Raw genomic sequence first — 20,178 nt, 5'->3', positions numbered from 1 at the left:
ACAGGAGGAGACATGATCAGGTTAACTTCCTGAGCACAGCAAAATTTAAGCCGTGTTCCTGGCTGAATGACCAACGGACTTCTTTAAATATTTTACCAGTCACTGTAAAAATAGCACATGGAGTCAATGAACCCAGTACACTAGCTTTTACAAAACCATCTACAGAGTGGGAGAACTGTCACACCAAAATTTATTCTTGTAACTGTGTTTTGGCAGTGTCTCTTTACTTACCATTTTCAACATTTGCCAGTCGATGCAGAAGTGGTAACCACACTAGACACTGTGGTGGGGGATCAGACATGAGAGTATCCAAGAAAGTGTTTAATGTGACTTTTTTCTGCTCAAAGAAAAAAAAAAGTAATTAGACATCTCAGAATTATTTTATCTTGTCTCTACAGAAACACTTGGGAATAAGTTTCAAACACTGTTTGCCTGTAGCTCTGATTTACTAAAAAAAAAAAAAAAAAACAAGTGATACTAGCAAAGCTTTTCCAGACTATTTTTAGTTGGTACAATGATACAACTGATGACTAGAAGTCATTCTCTCTAGGCTGGGTTGGAGACACTTAGCTCCCACTCACTTCCAGACTCTCTTCTACCATCACTGCCTGAAGATGCTTTGTGGTTAAGGGTGGTCTTCAGTTCAGCATGTTCTCATCTGTTTTGAGTATTGTGTGACAAGTGCATGTAGGGTAGCACTGTGTATGACCAATTTTCAAATGAAAACTTGCTGCTGATGGTACTTCAAAAAAGAAAATGAGAGAAAATACCAGAAAGGGAGTACCAATTTGAAAGAAATACAGGATAAGGAGAGACCAGCACAGGCCATTTGTTACCATAATTTAAGAAACTTTGAGGAGCAATGGCAACTAGTTATGAGTGAGCTCTGATTGTGGGATGTCAAGATTGCATATGCTCAGGGACTGCAACTGTTCCTAAACTCTTCACACCTTTAAGCACTCAGAGATCTATGCCACTCTCAACTTCAAACAGATTTAATCTCTAAGATATCCCTGTTCATTTTAAAAATGCAGTTTAGGGCCATAAATTTCTTAGGTGACTGTTAAAAGTAATCACGAATCTTAGTTCATTTGTTTTTTTCAATCAGCAACTGAGCCTTCCTTAAATACAATTTAAGATGCAAAAATATCGAGCGCTGCTGAGAATATATGTAGATATATTTTATAAACATACATATTTAAGCAGTATCTCCACGTCCAAAGGGATGGCTGAATTTTCGTATCTGATTGCACATGCTTTAAATTGCTAAAGAACTGTGGTTACCCCATGAGGAAGCTAAGCAGCAGCTGTTCAGTGACATGTATCATCTCTGTGTGTTCTGGAATTCTTTTAAGAGCTGAGATTTCCAGATGGAGTATCTGTGCTCCATTTATACACAATTACCACCAGATGTAAGTAAAAACATTATTTCTCTTATACACTGAGTGATCAGTGGAAAACATTGCACACTGAACCAGTCTCAGGAATGAAACACTGCAAGATATTTGGAAAGATATAAAAATATTTGTCCCTAGGAGAAAATACTTCAGGCTACTGTGAAAATGGGATTGATTCTTTAATGAACAGAAATAGCCAGAACACGAGCTCCAAATCTCACTGGAATACTACCCTTCCTTACAATAACTGCAGTGTGAAAGTGCAGTCAAACACTACCACCTGCTTGTTGTATGAATTATCTTCCCAAAGACACTTCCCAAACAGGCATCCTATGCTATAAGCATCAGCTCAGAGAAAAAGATCTTCCTTTTGGAGAGGTCTATTTCTTTTCCTGCTGTGGATGTTTGGCACGGCTTTGCTGACCAGTGCTGGCAGCAAATGTCTCTGCTGTCTGCAGCAGAAGTTGAGAGCACAGGGGAAAAAAAGGTGCCAGGAAGCCAAGGAAGAGAAGGGACCTCCAGTGGCCCAAACTGCAGAGCTGAGTAGCCTTAGATCTTCCCTCTGCTCTTGAAGGAACACACACAGTCTTAACAAGCAAATAGATGAGGAGACAAGAACAGCTCTTCCACAATGCAGTGGGCTTTTGAGAGCAGCTATAACTTCAAAATTTGATTGGCACCAACTAAGGCAACTTAGCTTCAATGACAGCTTTATGGCCAAACTGCACTGGTGATGACTGATTTTATGGATTAGAGAAAAAGGCAGTGTCCTAAAAGGACACCATCAGAGCAATTTCCATACATTTTCCACCTGCAATTTTCTTTCAGCTGCTGGGAAAGTTTAAACTGAAAGCTGTTTTCTAAATATACACTACACACAGATGGAGTCTAGGTTTGTGGAATAACACTTAGACAAGTGCTAGGAAAATGAAGTTAGGGTCTATCTTTTTAGTTTGGGATTTTTTTTTTTAAGGTGGCTTTTACAATAGTAACAATACTGTTTAATACAAATACAGTATAACATCACATCAATCCTACCTATGGGGGAAAACTCCTGATGAAACTCCTTTTTGAGCCACAGATTTGTATCAAACATTAAGTCACTTGCTCCAGCATTTCTGTCCCACAAATTTGCTGAGGAGGAGAAACTGTTGTTTCTACTTTGAACAGCCATTCAATCTAGCAGTGGTTCACAGGCAGAGGAAAATACATGGTTGTATCAAGTAAACCAGTAGACTTGGGAATAAAAAAACATTTCTGCAAAAGGAAAAGTCCTTTCAGATGCAAACTGAATGGATTTGACACCATAACCCAACGATTTCCAGAATTTTTTATTTCCCTGAAATTGAAGAATCTCTATATATCAGGGTGTTGAAAGGCTTCTGGTAAGCAAAAGTGACCCATTGTGAGAACAAGTGAGAGTGCCAAACTTATTCCAAGCTATCAACTTCTGATAATGCTACATGCATTATAGGAGAGAGAAAGAATGATTTGTATGTGACTAAGACTGCAAATACCATTTATCATGGTGTCATAAAGACGTGAATTTCATTCCAAAACTCCGGTTCATCCCTAGTGAGGATGTAATGAAAACTACATAAAGTCAATTTAAGTGAAATATCAGACTAGATTTACAAGAGCATTTGGTTGCCTCCAGATGCAAAACAGTGGCTTTGTAAACCTGCTGTGTACCTACATCAGTCAGAGACTTAACTCTTGTTAGCTCTAAGTGAAGCTTGTACACAAAACCATCTAATGCCTGCTTGAAGATGTTTCTGTAGGTACCTTAATGTGTGTGGTCCACTCAGCTGCATGAAAACTCAAAGCAAACGCCATTTCTGATTTCAAAATAAAAAACGAGGCCTGAATTACATTTTGTCAGGAAAAGAAATTCCTTTTTTTCATCTATAATAACAGCATGTCCAACATGCCAAGTTTGAATGCCCTGCTGCCATGCAAGGGCACTCTTTCATTATTTTAACACGAAACTACTAGAAGTCACTTCACCAACTAAATTCTTCCACATAAGATGAAGCACTGTTCTGAGTCTCCCCCTCTGTGAAACAAGACTAGTTTCACATATACAAACATTACCGTTTAAAATGAATTGGAAGATGACTCAATAAATGAATTTCAACACCTCCTTTCGGTTGACTGGAGTGCTTATTGATTAGTCATGAAACTGAGAGAATACAAAATATGAGACTCTATTTTGCATGAAAACAACACTATTCCTGCTCCACTGAACTTACTTGTTCAACAGTATTCATTCAGCAGATGAAAGGATAAAGAAAAGGAAAATACAGCTTTACTTCTAACACTGTCCCTCTTTCAGCATATTCCCTTACTACATATTTATGGAATTATACAGTGTGATAAGTGGCAAGAGCCAGAGGAATTATATCTTTCTCCACTGGAGAAGTGGACAATCAGCCACAGTTATGGAATCTTCTTTAGTGCTATGTATTAGCTGAAGCCAATGTGCTGTACTCAGTGTACATATGGAGTCTGTTGAGCTGCCGAAAAATCTTGTATTTTCTTCAGGATAAATTCACCGCTTTCCTGACCCTATCTCACTGGTGCTATTGGTAAGAGACTAGGGATTTTCTAATACATAATGATTCCTACTTACAAAAAAATGTTTTAAGGTGATTTTCTTCTCACTCCTAAACTTGATCACTGGGAAAACCTGAAGTTTCATTTTTTTTGGTGTAACTCCAGCTTAGTATGGGTAAGTTAGTCTTGTGTATGCTTATACCAGCACCAACTAAGCAGAGTGGAGGACTGCATGTCTTGGGGTATAAATATATGTAATACCTAAAGGTACATATGTAACAGGTGCTTAAACTAGGAAGTTCCCTAATTTAGGAATTCATAGGTCAAGATCCTGCTCTGAATGACTTTTTGACTAAACCTCTCTCTTCGTGGTTATATGGGGAGCCTATAGAAACCAGCTTCCTGTTGAAGCCACCAAATCTACATGCCAGAAATCAGCAGAGTGCACCTTGCCCTCACCCAGCCCAGTGTTTCCTGGGCAAATATGCACCGTGTAAGACAGGAAGAGTCTTGGCCTGCTTAGAGGGGAGATCCTGTGTCTCTTCACTTACCTGTTGTGAGAAACAGGATTTTGCTGACTGCTCAGTGTAACCAAATGAAGGCCCCTCGAAGACAGCGGTGGGCAGCTTGAGAACCTCGCGCAGAAACATGTCGTACCTGCCATAAACCATCACCCCGCTGGAGTCAGAAATCATGGAGAAAATATCTGAGGGGGGAAAAGACAAGGGAAGAACAGCAGCTTCAGTATGAGCTACAGATTTGCTCTGAGTTCAGTATCATCTGATTTGAATGAGAAGTACTAAATGTCTGGCTTATGGAAACCTCCAGTATTACCGCATCTTTAATTCTGACCTCTTTCAATAGAAAACAAGAAGAATTATTTGCATATTAAGAAATAGCTGATTTTAATACTAAAATATTCCTGATTTTTTTTTCTTTGTGTGCGGTCATTTTTAAGCAAAGTCTGATGCACAGCATGAGGCAGTAATTTAATCAGATAAGAAGGCTCTGATTTGACAAGATACGCTACATCAGCTTTTTGCCTACTGCCACCTTACCATGTCAAATCAAAATCTGGACAACGGGCTCATTAAGTCAGTTATTACTGTCTTGGACTCACAAAGCAATGAAGGTCTTGCCAATGTGTTACTTTTCACTCTTCTCCCTTTCTTATGTATAAAAATATCACACTTTTATTACTGCAGTGATGTCAGCTTGTCAGCCTTTACTTCTCTGCTTGTTTAAAATTATCCTCTGCTTAGCAGGAGATCTATGACTAAGGAACATTTATTGTTTTTCAGGCTGTCATGTCAGCTGCTTAACTTCCAGGAACCTGGAAGGGAAATTCTGACAACAGGATTCTGGGACTGCTGACCCAAAAAATCATCATTGTACTTCAGCCTTCCACTGGATAGACCTAGTTCCTATTCTTAAAGCAGCTTAGGGAACAAATGGTGCTCAATTTATAATTTATAACTTTAGTTCAGTCTTTGAGTTTCTACATAGAAATAGCTTATTAAAAAATGGCACCAAATTTGGAAGACTAAATCAACACTTGGGATTTCTACTTGACTACTCAAATCAGCAGCAATTTGTAAACTCAGTTTTCTTGGGCTGAGGTAGAAGGCTCAGTGGAAACTGAAGGCTTTTTGGTCAAAAAGTCTGGGAAATGTTCTGGACCTGAGCTACAGATATCCTATCACTAAACAGAAAGTCTTCCATTGCAGCTACAAGTAAATTATGCCTTTGCTATTGGGGAACTGGGAATAAATCCTATGAAATGAGAATCTGTTCACTAAAATACAGCATAAGAATGCCCTATGGAAGAAAATACAAATAGTGCATCAAGATATTGTTCTTCTGCGAGTGAAAAGACATAGACGTTATCAAAAATAATCACAAGAAATTGTTACATGATGTTTCATGATGTTGAGGCACTTGTTTGTATTCCAAATTCAGTAACCCCAACAGAAAAAAAGAATAAATCCACCAATAAGAACCTCAATGTATGCAATCTGTCTTTAAAAACCTCAGTGTTAAATTCAACCAAACATTTAGTGAGATTTACTTGGAGACATACACAGGCAACTCCCAAACCCAGCCAAGAACCCGTAGGTTATCCTAATTCCCTATTTTCTACTCGTACTGTTATTTCTCCAAAAATAACAATTTTTAACAGGCAAAAAATATCACTTACATCTTAATTTGTCCATGATTTTTCCTCCACAAAGAGTTGCCAAGGCCATTTTGACAGCAAAAACAGAAATTTTACCATGTCCTTCCCTGTTCAAAAGTAGAAAGTAGACATATTTTATATGTCCATTTTTTGAGAATCTGTTCAATTAAAATTTTTGACATCATCTTTCTGACATCACCTACTGAAATGCACAATACATGCGGAAGTAAGTCCTTTAAAAAGAAAGTTTGTTTTATGACAACACACATCAGTACACTGTTCTGTAAAGATCTCAGAGCAGATTTATTATGTGTATGAAGCTCAGTATTTATCTGTTTATCTCATGATACACTACACTGATAATTACTGCTGCTATCTGTGATACAGTAGCACTGGGAGACACCTATCACACTCAGGTTTTCCCTATCCTACGTCTTTTGGGAATTCTTGGACTTAGAAGATTGCAAGTAAATGAAAAAAATCAGCACTGGGAACAAAAGTGAAAAAGCACACAGGCCCCACACCATTGCACAAACTTCATCTGTACCTGTCACTAAGTCCTGACAATTTCCTTTTAAGTGATACACCTGACACCCAGGAACCTTGAGAAGGACTTTGCTGAAAAATGGGGAATATTGCCTGTATCCAGAATGAGCAAAGGACGTATGTCGTGGTATGGAGAAGAGTTTTGTCCCCAGTTTGTTCAAGATGAAGCTGTACCTAGGTCTCTACTTTCAATTTACAACGTGTAAGTGCTATTAAACACCAAATTCACCCAAGAGTTTGTCTTGGGGCAAAAAAGGCACATTGCCAACTCTCCCCTCAACTGTCTTCAGGCATGCAATGGCTTAACTTTTTTATTCCTCTCGCTATCCTCATTCTCCTTTTACAGCCATGATGGCCCCCACTGATCACCAGCCATCACAGAAAACCTGGTTTATTTGAGCTGTTTATTTGAGAAAAACATGACTTCGCACACTGCATGGCACACTTAGTCCCTAAAACACCTATCAGCCCCAGTTTAGTGTTCAGCTCCTTTCCAAAAATGAGAATGAACATGCTCTCCTAAGTTCATCTACTTCTTAATGCTAATTTCTTGATACCCAAATGACGAAATGTGGTTTTTCTTGGAATTATCTAAATCTTACTGTAAGGCAGTAGGAATCCAGAGTTGTACTGCAGCAACTTCTGTCCATCATCCAAACTCTGTGGCATTATGTCACAGCTTCTCGCATGAATTAATGATATTAATTAATGACATCAGTGAGAACATGCCATCATGTTTTAAAAAAGAGACAACCAATATTTGTGAGCTTAGCAAAATGGAAGCAATGTTCCCTTCTAAAGTCTATGATAGGACTAATGACAGGAGTAGATAATGAAGATTTGTGTAAGATTTTGGAATAGAGTTTCTGTGATCTTCAGTCTACTCTGCCATGGAATACAATGTTTATAAGAGATTTCCTGATTTATGTACACAATCATGTCCTGTGTAGGATGGTCTAAATGCACTGGCATGTAGCATGTAGAAATTTGGCTCTTCATCAGTATTTCTAAAATTACTCTGTTCATTGTCACTCATAATTTTAAGGAAGAAAATTGTGTCTGATCAGAACTAAAAGATTAATTGATTTGGGAGAGACACAGAGTTTGTGACTGTGCCTCTTTCTCTGCTAATCCCAAACCAGACTAATTCAGTAACACATACATGTAAGACAGACATGAATGGTATACTCACATCTGTACATTGATGCATGCTACATGCTTCACTGCTACATTCATTAAGTCATTCAGACTGTAGAAAATGAGTCAGTTCCCTAAGCTTGACTAGCTAATAATCTTTAAAGTTCATTGAATTAGATTTAGTTCTATGTCAGTGTAGCCCATAATTCTAAATATAGATTCTAATTATCCTTTCCACTCATTTAAAATACTGCTTTTTGCTAGAAGATCAACTAGAAATACAGGAAAAAAGTAATAAAATCACTGTTTCAGGATTTAGGATAGAAATCTTTACTGTGTTCTTTTAATTTAGACTTTTATGCACACTTTTTCATTACGTAAGTTCCCTTTGACTGCTTCAGAAGATTAAAATCACAGCATAGGAATTTACAGACTTCTGTATTTCCATCTTTTGTTGATTGGATTTGGATTTGTGTAAAGCAGACTTAGCACTGTTATGGCTGAGAATGTATTCTCCTTTTGTATTCTTTTTGTGCATGCTGCCCTTTAGACCCTTAGAAATTTTACTGCACTGTTTCATCATGAGGTTTCCATCTGCCTTTAAAAGAGTTGTTATATTAAAGAAAACCCCAACTAAATAGAAGCAGTGGTATTATTAAGAAGCAAAGGAAGATTTAAAGAAAAAAACCCAAAAAACCATGCCCATGTGGAAGTGCTTCAGATTTAGATTATTTTTTCCCAGGAGGTTTAGTTACATTTACTAATAGGATTATATTATTGCATGGCAGACACATATCAACTTGGCTTCAGCTTTCCACCCTAGAGCCATTGGCTTTTCCCCTACTCAAACAGTTATGGAAGAGAGGAACAGAAAAAGAAAACCTATCATTTATTTCTTCAATCTCTCCATTTGAATTGATTAGTTTTGTCATTGTATTTTGTATTGGTCATTTGTACTCCTAAAAGCATCATCACAAGAGCCAGTATAAACCAAATTTGCCCTCCACATATATATGTGTGTGTGTGCATACACACACATATGCATATTTAAACACATATGACTGATATGTGATGAACAGACAAGGTAATGGGGCCTAAGACTTGCCAGTATCATTTGGACCATCTGCCCTAAGTTTTGTCTCAGCACCACAGATGCCCTGGACTGGCAGCACTAGGGCCTCACAATGGTTTTTTTTGCTTTTGCTGTGCAAAAACAAATGCTGAAACAGTGGCTCCCAGAAGCAGGAAGATCTCAGTAGAAGTCAGCGCTCCCTGAAAGCAGCTTTGGGCTGGCTAATGCAAAGAGAAATTTTACTAGTGGAAATAGGAGAAGACAGCAAATATTTTCATTTTATATTGCACCTCTCTTACTGAGGTTACGCTGCAGCAAGAAGCGTAAGTGATGTCAAAAGCAAACCTTGAAGCTGATGTGCACTTAACAATACAGGATGGAGTACTTAGGAAAGGGAATGATGGCCAGGGTTGAAGGTTATCTCCAGCTGCTTGGGGAAAAAAGGACAAAAAATTACACATGCTTTTAGACACCAGAGCAGAGCAGAAGGTTTCCTCTTCCACTGCATAGCTACAGAGAGAGACAGCCTGTCCCCATAGCGAGGAAACCCCACAGACTGCCTGACAAAATCCACAGACCATACAAGGCTGAGTCAGCTCCAGAGCCTGATTTTGCCTAATAGATCACCAAGGAGAGTGGTACTAAACAGATGACACTGTCATTTGTCAGGATCTCTAGCAACACCCATACTGAGACAGCCATATGGTGGGGAAAGCTATCAAGAAATAGCATCACATCTTTAGAAACAGCAAATGTGACCCATGAAAAGGACATTGAGAAAATACAATTTTTTCCCACTAATGAAGCTTAAGTAGTGGTCCCCTAATACTTCAAGGTATCTTTTGCAAAAGTAACAGAAATTCTTCAGTTATTGGCTACTACCCATCAAGTAATCAAGGCAGACAATTCTGAAATGTCAGAGGCTGTAATTACAAATTCCCATTTTCACAATGAGGTTTTAGAGATGAAATTTTATTGACATTTAGCAAGATTCTTTCATGTAGGAGAGCAAATGCAAAATGCCCAAATCTCTGAAATGTATTTTTCTTCTGGACTTTGTAAATGCCTCTGTGGCTTTCAACGAGTAGCAAAGGTGAAGAGATGGAAATAAACACTTCACTGCTCTGCACAGATGAATGAGCAAGAAACTGTATTTCCAAAGTAGATATTAATCATCTTTATGTACTGGAATCAGTACAATTAAAATGCTCATTTGATTAAACAAGGACATGAATATTTCCTCTTTTCTCTGCAGAAGTCAAGCTGCCCCCCCCTCCCCCCCAGCTAGGCAGGGTCTGTTTCATAGCCCAAGGTCCACAGCTCCATACATAGGACAGCATATGTCAAGGAACAGAGAAAACTCAGCTATTTTCTTATCAGTTAAACTACGCAGCAGGAACACCTGGAGATGATCTAGCACAGAATATTTCACATTCTGTTTAAGAGGAGTTTTTTGGAGAACAACTTGACTGAATGAGGCTGACATTCCACCTTGCTGCCTAGGCTTTGACACCAGCCTGGGAGGAATTTTTCAGAGAGGTCTGTACTTGTCAACATTTTACACAGTACTTGCTGTGCCAGTGAAGTTAGTGTGTTACTGTTTCATAAAGCCAGTTAATTACCCTAGGCCTTGAAGCAAAAGCTATTGCCCAATTAATGAGTGGTTAAAAATGTAGATCAGCCATGCTTCTTTCTAGATTTTTTTTTAAAGTATGACCACCTCATTCTGCTCACTGGTCTTGCTCTGTCAGGCTCATCTACCAGATGATGCTGATTTCCACACACTAATGATAAATTAATTGGAAAAGTATTTCTTTTTGTGAATTTTGAATTTGTTGGCTTGTAGTTTTGTAAGGTTGTACTTTAGTTTACTTCCAGCAGCACGAAGGAACATCACATTCTCATGTGAAATTCTATACACTATAATTTTTCCCCACTTCTTCTTCCTTTCAGGGTTGAGCTGCAGAGAAATATAATTATCTATGGGCCTAATGAATCCCCAAGGCTATAAAAAACCCACAAAAAAACTGGGATGTAAGCTCAGCACCAGCAGTGGCCAAGTTGGCCCACATGCCATGGCAGTACACTGTGGTTCCTTTCATGTTCTGCTAGCCAAGCTTTAGCTCCCGAGAAGACATCTGTATTGCAGGCCTAAGGCAACACTCCTTGCCAGAGGGCAGAGAAACCTGCCAGGTTTTCAGCAGGCTAAAAAAGAAGAAGGAGGCTCTGTTTAAAGTTTGGAGGATCTTCAGCCAGTACAGTACACAAAGAGCAACATATAACTAGAACTAAATAAATGAGACAGTGGAAGGCTTATTAGATTTTAAAACATGAAATAACTTTTCCTTTGTGGTCCTTTCATGTATGCTAGGTCACAGTCTCCATTTCTCACTTTCTTTGGATTCCAAATGGGACATGAAAAACTGCACCACCTTCTCTGGACCTGCAGCACCTTGCACTTGGCCTTGCTAAACCTCATGAGGAGATTCCCATGGGCCCACTTCTCCAGCCTGCCGAGTCTCTCTGGATGGCACGCAAAGCATTGCTTCTCTCTGAACATGAGACTACAAGAAAAGACCTTGCTCCTCCTTCACCAGCTTCTAAATTCCAGCAGAGAATGACTTTTCTGCTGCACTGGAGGGGAGGGAAAGCATCAACACGGGAAGGAGAGACAGCAGCTCTGGTTAGACCCCAGCAGGTCTCACACTGTCCGTGTAGCCTGTAAAGCCACCTCCCTCCCTCCATTTCCCAGAAACCAGGAAACCTGAACCACCAGGGGTTGTTAAACCAACAGCCAACACAAAACTTCAATGATAAGAGCCATACTCAAGTGTAGTGCACATTTTGAGAATCAGATGCTTAACTGATATGCCTTTATTTGTGACAGGTGTCCAGACTTTCCTTATAGTACAGATAACCTAGCAGACACATATCTCCACAAAACCTGAACTTAGGTATCTCAGATTGCACCTGAACCTCATCTCACATATTTGGTGTATTTAATATGGGGTGATAGGCAGCTAGTCCCTATCTCTGACCTCAGAGCTGGGAGCCTCTTCCTAGGGTGCCTCTGCCTTTCTGGGAAGTGCATCCCATGCACTACACTCAGAGGCAGCACAACAGACTGAGCTGCCGCTTGACAAATGGAGTGAGGGTCACAGCTTCCTTACCCTGGGGGGGCCTGATGGGAGCCCAGACATAGATCATGAACCACAGCACATGGGATGTTTTCAGGGAAAGCAAAACCTTACCCCCTTAAAAAACATTCTCTGATTCCCTCCAGGGGACTAAATTCCTCTACTCCATTTTGCTGCAAGTAGCTGTGCTGTGTAGTTGAGATCTTTACCCCTTTACAGTGAGCTACAAAATAATCACATTATCACAGGTCTTGCTTCCACAGTCCAGGGTCTTTCCCTGTGTTTACCAGCCAGGAAGCAGTCTACTTACGGCATGCAGCAATAAATGCATCTGGTCATTTCCAGCATCCTTTAGTGTGCTTGTCACAGGCACAATGGTATGAATTAAAATGTCCGTTCCTTCTTTTATTGCCCTTGAGGGGAGGAAAATATTCCAGAAGGCTGTGATTTCACAATGGATTGGCTTTTCTTCCCCTCAGAGGGGCAGGAGGAGAGGCTGAGTGCAGCTTTCTCATGTGGAACACCTACTTTTTGTCCCCGTTGCCATGACGACCGAGCCACTGGCTGGTCTGGCACCGAGAGGTGCTCAGTGACACCCAGCCAGGGCAGCAAGAGAGAGGACTGGGAAGAGAGAGGGGAAGCATCCTTATTTTAATGTTTAATGGCCAGTGTTTTCTGCTGGTGAATTTTCAAAAAAATAAGCCATGAAGTGACAACATCTGCATCTGTCAGACTTAACCACTGTTCTCCAAGAATTCAGTTTTGAGGATTGCAAATACTGCACCATAGGTTGCCAACTATGTATTCAGAAACTGTAATAGGTATACACAGAATACTCATAAATGTAAGTGGTTTGCTCTATCTCAAACTTGTTATTTTTGTCATATGAGTCCCATGCAGTAATAAACAACATGAATTTAATCACCTCCAGGTCTTTAATCCTATTTCTGTCATGGTCTCAAAATCATGCTGCACTGGCATGAGCCAGAAAAAAAATTGCTTACAGCTGCAAGAACTTGCAGGGAAATGAGCTCTTTCAAAATAATGAGTTATTAACCCATGGCACTGCTACAGAGGCATAGCAGCGGTGTCAGCCACTGGTGTGTCAATAAACAACAAGCCAAATTAGAAGTGCATGTGAATTTGTTTCTGTAGATAATTCTTCTTTGATATAAACTGGAACAAGTCTGAGTAGCTGGATGAAAACACAGTTGTGCTGAATTTGGCTCGAAAGAAAGGAAAGCAGAGGCCCTTAATTTAGGTTATCTCCCTAGTTAGTACTATCCACGTGCTCATTATCTGAGATGGAATCAAGCCTGTTCAATTGACTTCAAGAGATATTTCTGGAGGAAGTAAAATCCTTTCAGCAGTTGGGAGGGCAGAAAGGCAGACTCACGGATCAAAGGCTGCGAGCAGGAAGTTGAGCAGCAAGCTGATGGACTGCTCCACGTTGATCTGATGGGTGGTTGGCATCCGTTTGTTGAGCTGGTAGAAGATGGTTGAAATCACAGCTTCCAGGCGAGCCACGTTCAGTTCGATGCTGGGGTCCAGGTTGTTCAGGGCGTTCTCCCGCAAGGCTTCTATCACATTCCAGATGTCCACCAGGTGCACTAGGGGACAGGACAGACAGACTCAGCTGGGAAAACGTGCTCCTGAAAGCAACTGAGAAAAAGGGTCACCTCCTCCTACAGGGTGGGGAATAACACAACCCTGTACAACACGCTTAATGAATAATTGAATGAATTAATGCATTTTCCACCACTAAACATTGAACCTGGTGGAGGAATGAGCAAATAAAATTCAAATCCGTTAATAAGCAAACAATATATTGATATTACTAGCTGTAATGAGTACAACCTCAGCTTGGGAAATCACTCCTCACTGTATAAATATTCAAATAAAAGTCTGTATTTTACAGAAATCACTGAAAGGTAAACATATGCTAATTGTTTTTCTGAACCATGCCTTTATGAATCCCCATTCAGAAACTACTCTTAGATATTAATTTGCACAGCAGATGGGCTTTTCAGAAGATGCTACGAATGCTAAGTGCTTATCACATACTGATATTTTGAAAATTCTTTTCAGCAATTTGTATGGAAAACAAAATATTTTACAGAAACAGAATTGTAACTGAGTCAGGGTACATTTAAACAAATAACACATAATGAAGTGGTCAGAAAGTCATAGTTTATGTCTTCGAAATATATTTGCCAAATGATTTGTTAAATCTTTTTGACGGAGTCCTGGTCTAAGCTGAATTTGATGTGGCCTGTTTTTACCTATAAAGACAGCTTAAAGGACAATCTCTGCTCACCCTTCATATTCTGTATCCAAACAGAAATCTTATTTGCAGAGCACTGTTATTGTGGCAGTATGACTGGCTTGCTGAGGAATGCCATTTCCAGAAGAGGTGCACTGTGCCAAAAATAAAGAAATCCTTACAGTAATTTAAAAACTGGATTTAGTTCGAACGTGAACTCAAAGGTTCATCTCTTTATCTTAAGTGTTACCTTCTGTCCTACTAAAGTGTCAATAAAAAAAAAATCAGAGGAGGCTCAGGGTGCAAATTGTCTTTTCACCAGAGAAACTACTGCACAGTTCTCATTACACAGCATGGTGATACGTCTTATGATGTATCAAAAGCCACCTGTATGTGGAAGGAGATCCTTGTTTTCATAGATACAGAAACTTGATTATAATCCTCCTTGTTGTACTTTTACTTGATTGGTTTGCAGGTTCTGTCTTAGACTGCAATGATGGTCTGATGGCAGGGAAATGTAAGCTGAGAGTAGATGGATGATGAAAGGAGATACAGTAATTTTACTTATTCTAGAATGTTGCCCTGTGATTGGGTTTCTCTTTTTTTGCCTCTGCAGTATACAGCCTCCAACAACCTGTTAGTGCATGTGTAAACCCAAAGAGGAAGCTACACCATATAGATGAGTGGCAACAGCAGCAGCCACTACTTTAGGGACTGCTTTAGACACGGCACTTTTCCATTTCTTGCTGTTCCTTAGCAAACAACTGTGAAAACCTACAAGATACAGTTCCATTGTGACACCAAAGTATTTATTTTATCTTTGTATTAAAAGGAAACTTCTACAGGCAAACTTGCATGCTGGCAGGTTGCCTTCAAAATGTTATCCTGATTTATGCTGATGTTTGCATGGCCAGGTTTTAGTAGCAGGGTGCTACAGGGGTGGCTTCTGTGAGAAGCTGCCAGAAGTTTGCCCATTTTTGGCAGACCCAGTGTCAGCCAGCTCCAGGATGGACCCTGCTGGCCAAGTCTGCACCATCCAGAAATGGTAATGCTTCTGGGATAACATATTTAGGAAGAATTAAAAAAAGGGTTTTGCACAGTTGTAATTACTGCCAAAGAGTAGCAGGGTGAGAATATGTGAGATGATCAGCCCTGTACACACTAAGGTGAGTGGAGAAGAAGAGGGAGGAGGTGCTCCAGGCACCAGAGCTGAGATTCCCCTATAGCCCATGGTGCAGCTCATGGTGATGCAGCCATGTCCCTGCAGGCCATGGAGGACTAGGGGGATGCAGAGATCCACCTAAAGCCCCTGGAGGAGCCCACACCAGAGCAAGTGGATGCCTGAGAGCAAGCTGTGAATCTGTGGAGGCCTGTGCTGGAGCAGGCTCCTGGTAGAGAACTGGAGACCTGTGAAGAGAGGAAGCCATGATGGAGCAGCATCTTCACAGGACTTGTGACTCTGTGAGAGACCCATGCTGGAGCAGCCTGTCCTTGAAGGACTGCATCCTGTGAAAGTGACCCATGCTGCAGCAGTCTCTGGAGAAAGGCTGTCCATAGGAGAGAGAAGCTCATGGAGAACTGTCTCCTTTGGGAGGAACCCCAGGCTGGAGGGGAAGGGCTCCTCTCCCTGAGCAGCAGCAGACACAATCCCTAATGAATTGGCCATAATCCCCCTTCTCTGTCTCTCTGTGCCATTGAGGTGGAGAAGGCAGAGCTTGTGAAGGAGAGAGGGTGGGGGAAAGGCGTTTTTAAGGTCTTATTTTACTTCTCATTATCCTGCTCTGACTTTTTTAGTAATAAATTCAATTCATGTCTCTAATTAGAATCTGTTTTGTCTGTGATGTTATTTGCTGGGTGATCTCTCTCTGTCCTTATTTCAACCCTTTGTTATATTTTCTCCCCCTTGACCAGCTGCAGAGGGGAGTGATAGAGATGCTTTGGTGGGTGTCTGGCATCCAACCAGAGTCAACCCACTACAGCTGGGTGGGTGGAATACACAACCTCTGAACTCTTCTGTTTGTTTTCTGGCTGGTGGAAGAGAAGCTTCCCCATAAAAAAATCTGGCACAGGTCTAAGATCTTTTAATGCAGTCATTCCCATTCCCACCCAATCACCTTTCACTGTCACAGAGGTAATCTGGATAAATGGAAGATGAATGATCTCCAGGATGGCAGCTGGCACATAATAACTGACCCTTTCTGGGCAGCTTCTCCACATGGCTCGGAGGCCAGAGAGTGGAGGAAGTCACCAGAAAGCAGGTCATTGTCTGGTCCACGAGAGCAGGGTTAATGAGCATTCCACCACATAAAGCAGCCAAGGAAAGTACCAGAAATAGAGAGCAACATGCCAGAAGATGCAGGAACGGGCTGGACCACATGCATGTATTTTGTGGCAGTATGAAGAGGGAAGGACAGGCAGAAAGCAAAAGGTGAAGCAGGATGTTTCCCTCAAGGTTTGTGGCCATGCCGGCTGTCTCTGGCCATGGGGGCTGTTTCTGGTCATTCAGACCAAGCAGATGAAGAAGGTGCTTCCACCAGCAGTTTCACCAAATTGGCTTCTGGTAACATGTGCAAATCACCAAACATGAACTACAGAAAGATAACAATGTGAGAAAGTGCCAGGCACAAGGAATTGCAAAAAAAAAAAAAAAAGTAATGCCATATGCAGATGGCTCACCTTGACTTGAGGCTACACTAACAAGAGAGCATTCCAAGAAACAGGACAAGCAGGGGTACCACCAGTACTGACCAAGGCAAAAATTATTGGACAACCTTATTATAAGTCCTAAATAAGGATGTAAAATCAGCAACATTAGAGCTGGTGGGAAAAGAATGAACAGGGACAGGCTGTTTATCTGGAGTGCATGAGTATGGTAGTGGAAAAAAGCATGGGAGTGGAAACAGGCAATTTGAAGGGTAACAAATCCTGTCATCAGAACTGCTGGGGTATCTTTCAAGCAGCCTGTGCAGGAATTATTCTGACCATACAAGTTCACTTTTGCAGCCATTGGAAACTGTGATGGTTTCCCTAACCTTGATAAAAGGTTACCCATGGAGAAAGAACTCCAGACATCCACACCCTCTTAACAGTGGGAATTTCATGCTGTAATTAAACTTTAATTGCTGTAGCCTAGTAGTGGAAAATTCTTGAATATGGAGGAAAAGAGCTGGCACTATCAATGTGGCTGAAACGGAGGTTGGTGTCTTTATTCTTCACATGATCTAGCACTGATACTATGCAGCTGTCAGATTTTAATGCGAGGTTTTTTGTTGTTTTGTTTTCCTTCTGATATTACTTTTCTCATAACACAGTCATATCCAGAGTTAGTTTTGATGATGGTCTTGGGAAGGAAAATGTCCAGAGGCTAACAGACGTGGGACTAATAACATCAGTATACTAAATACATCTGTGAGAAAATTACTGGTTTTATTGTTAACTCTAACCTGAAAGCTCATAAGCTCTCCTGATGTTCATTGGTATGCCAGAAAGTTAGGACACAAGACTAAGAAAATGACTTATTGGAAATTACACAGATGTAAGAGTTCCTTACCCACCATGAAATATTAGTCTCAAGGAACTGCTCTGTATTTGTGCTATAAATAATTTTACTTGGGCTTTTTTTTCCTCCAGAAACACTTTGGTTCCACTTGAAGCTGAATAAACAACAATCCTACTGCACTATTTTATTTTGCATTTTATTTATTAATTTTACATATATCTAAGAGGCTGGAAAGTATTATTTCCTGGAGGAGGAGATTAAAGATGGACATGAGCCAGACATTTAACAAGAACTACTAATTTTGAAAATACCTGCTCAAGTATCTAGCTCAAAATCACAAGGACATTTTGTTAGGGTGCTGTACAGATGACTGAAGTCTCTGACCTTTACTCAAGTCAGTTGTTACAGAACAAAAATCATGCAGCTATATTAAACATAAAAAAACTAAGTGTCTACTGCTGACTGATGACCAAGGCTCCCTCTCACATCAGTGAAAGAAAAAGGCACCTTAAAGCATCTGTTGGGAGATAGGTGGGATATGCTTTGAATCTGCCTGTGTTTCTTCAAAGACTCCGGACAAAATCCAAAGCAACATGTTTACATGAGACATGTAACCTTGGAGGTGGTAAGGTTAACTGAGTTGAATCCCAAACTTTCCTCCTTGAACATTAAGAAAAGATGTCTTTTCTACCTGGACTACAACATGACCTAGAATAATTCAGGTTTTATATAAAATATGAATAATAATACTTCAATCTTATGAACAGCTACCAGATCCTGTCACAGTCACTACCTTTTACATTGCATCACCTGACCTTGTGCAGATTACATTCAGGTGTAGAGCCCTGATCACCTCGAATTCTATTATTTTTTTAAGGTTACTCATACAGTAAGCAAACTTTCATGTATTGTATCATGCTGCCAAGTCAAACTGTCAGTATGGGCAAAAGGGAAGAAAAACACAGGACTCTGCAAACTCCACTCATTTGTACTAATAGAAATTGATGCCTAGAGCTAATGTGGTATCTGTATTCTGTTCAATGCAATAACAGAATATCAACCTTGCAAACTTTGCATAAACTTACATGCCTCATCTTCTCTTCTACCCATTTTCCGTAATACCTGCTATGCTCATTTATGTATTTATCCATCCCTGAGACTGTTTTAGTCTCACTGAAGAAGGCATATCTCCTTACTTTGTTTTCACAACACGTAGTGCAATAAACCCCAAATCGGATTTCCACATGCTACATACATGATGCTAACAAGAAGTCTGCAGAGTAACAAAGCAGCATATAGATGCAGGAGAGCTTTCTCTCTCCTAAAATCTGCCTCAAATTCCCTCAAGAAACTAAAACTCCAAAAGTTTGTTTTTAACTTCTACTTGCTGTTGTTGCTTTTGTAGCCTTACCCACGTTTCCCATTGAAAAGCGAACTCGGCATGTGAAAGATGCCCCTTCAGAAAGAGATCTGGAAAACTAGAGAAATCTGTCAGTTGCTCCTTTGGTGCCAGCAGATGATCACTATGCAGTAGCAGTAAAAGCTGCTTGTATCTAGTGCCTGCATGGTGTAAGGCTATCAAAAATCATGAAGCCCAACCAACATTCATGGACCCTTTAAAAAGGCTTCACACTGTAAACAGGACAGCTGCCCAGGGGTAGATCTCACTCATTTGCCTGATGTCTGAAAAAAATATGGGTAATCTCTATGAGCAATTGCTAAACGATGTTCCCCTTTAGATTTTCTGTTAAGTGATCTCTGAAGTCACAGCTAATCTAAAGCTCTGTGTTACTACATCTTCTATGGAGAACACTGTTTGCTAATTTAACTTCTATGACATTATGTAATATTTAAACAGCATCACAGGTTTCATATTTGAGCATGCTCAGTAACAGACAGTGATTAATGAATGTAAATAAAAGTTCAGTGTCCAGACAGAAGTGGGACAATGCACATGAGGAGCATTACAGATAGCTGCCATTCACTCCACAGCAATCATCACCAAAAAATGCACTCTTTGAGGAGACCCGGGCTGAATGCAGAGAAGTAAAATTAATGCATGAAAATACACTCCAAATAGCAAATGTTATTTCTTTCAATGGACTCCTTCAGCTATTAAAGTAACATTTAGGAAGTGCCTGTTGCCAGTGCACTGAGACAGAACGGATCAGTCTCTCCCTGCAGGATGCAATGGGGATGAAGATGGTGGGCTCAGTTTGAAAGGAGTTTTGTTTTCCTCACATGAAAACGTTATCAGGCACCTTCAAGTGCCTTCAATCCTGCTCTTCTGGCTTTACCTGTGTTCAAAATACCTTTTCTTTTTACTTTTTGCTACTTTTATAATTGGAGTGAGCAATTAATAGTTACAGTGCAGAATTCCATCACCTACAACTCT

At 40.3% G+C, this 20,178-nt stretch overlaps 1 protein-coding gene across 8 annotated transcripts in view; it reads right to left on the bottom strand.

Annotated features, from left to right (window-relative positions):
* Nucleotides 1-20,178, bottom strand: part of DTNA (dystrobrevin alpha) — a 94,282-nt gene that overhangs the window by 50,689 nt on the left and 23,415 nt on the right. For all 8 annotated transcript variants that reach the window (XM_062501459.1, XM_062501468.1, XM_062501476.1 and 5 more), the window contains exons 3-6: nt 13,418-13,631; nt 6,151-6,236; nt 4,505-4,659; nt 232-337 (exon numbers count right to left, since the gene is read on the bottom strand). In XM_062501459.1, coding sequence (XP_062357443.1) covers nt 232-337; nt 4,505-4,659; nt 6,151-6,236; nt 13,418-13,631 — 561 coding nt within the window. The remainder of the gene's footprint in view (nt 1-231; nt 338-4,504; nt 4,660-6,150; nt 6,237-13,417; nt 13,632-20,178) is intronic.

This window comes from Cinclus cinclus, chromosome 1, assembly GCF_963662255.1.
Source record: "Cinclus cinclus chromosome 1, bCinCin1.1, whole genome shotgun sequence".
Lineage (NCBI taxonomy): Eukaryota > Metazoa > Chordata > Aves > Passeriformes > Cinclidae > Cinclus > Cinclus cinclus.
This window is presented reverse-complemented; position numbering and strand designations above follow the sequence as displayed.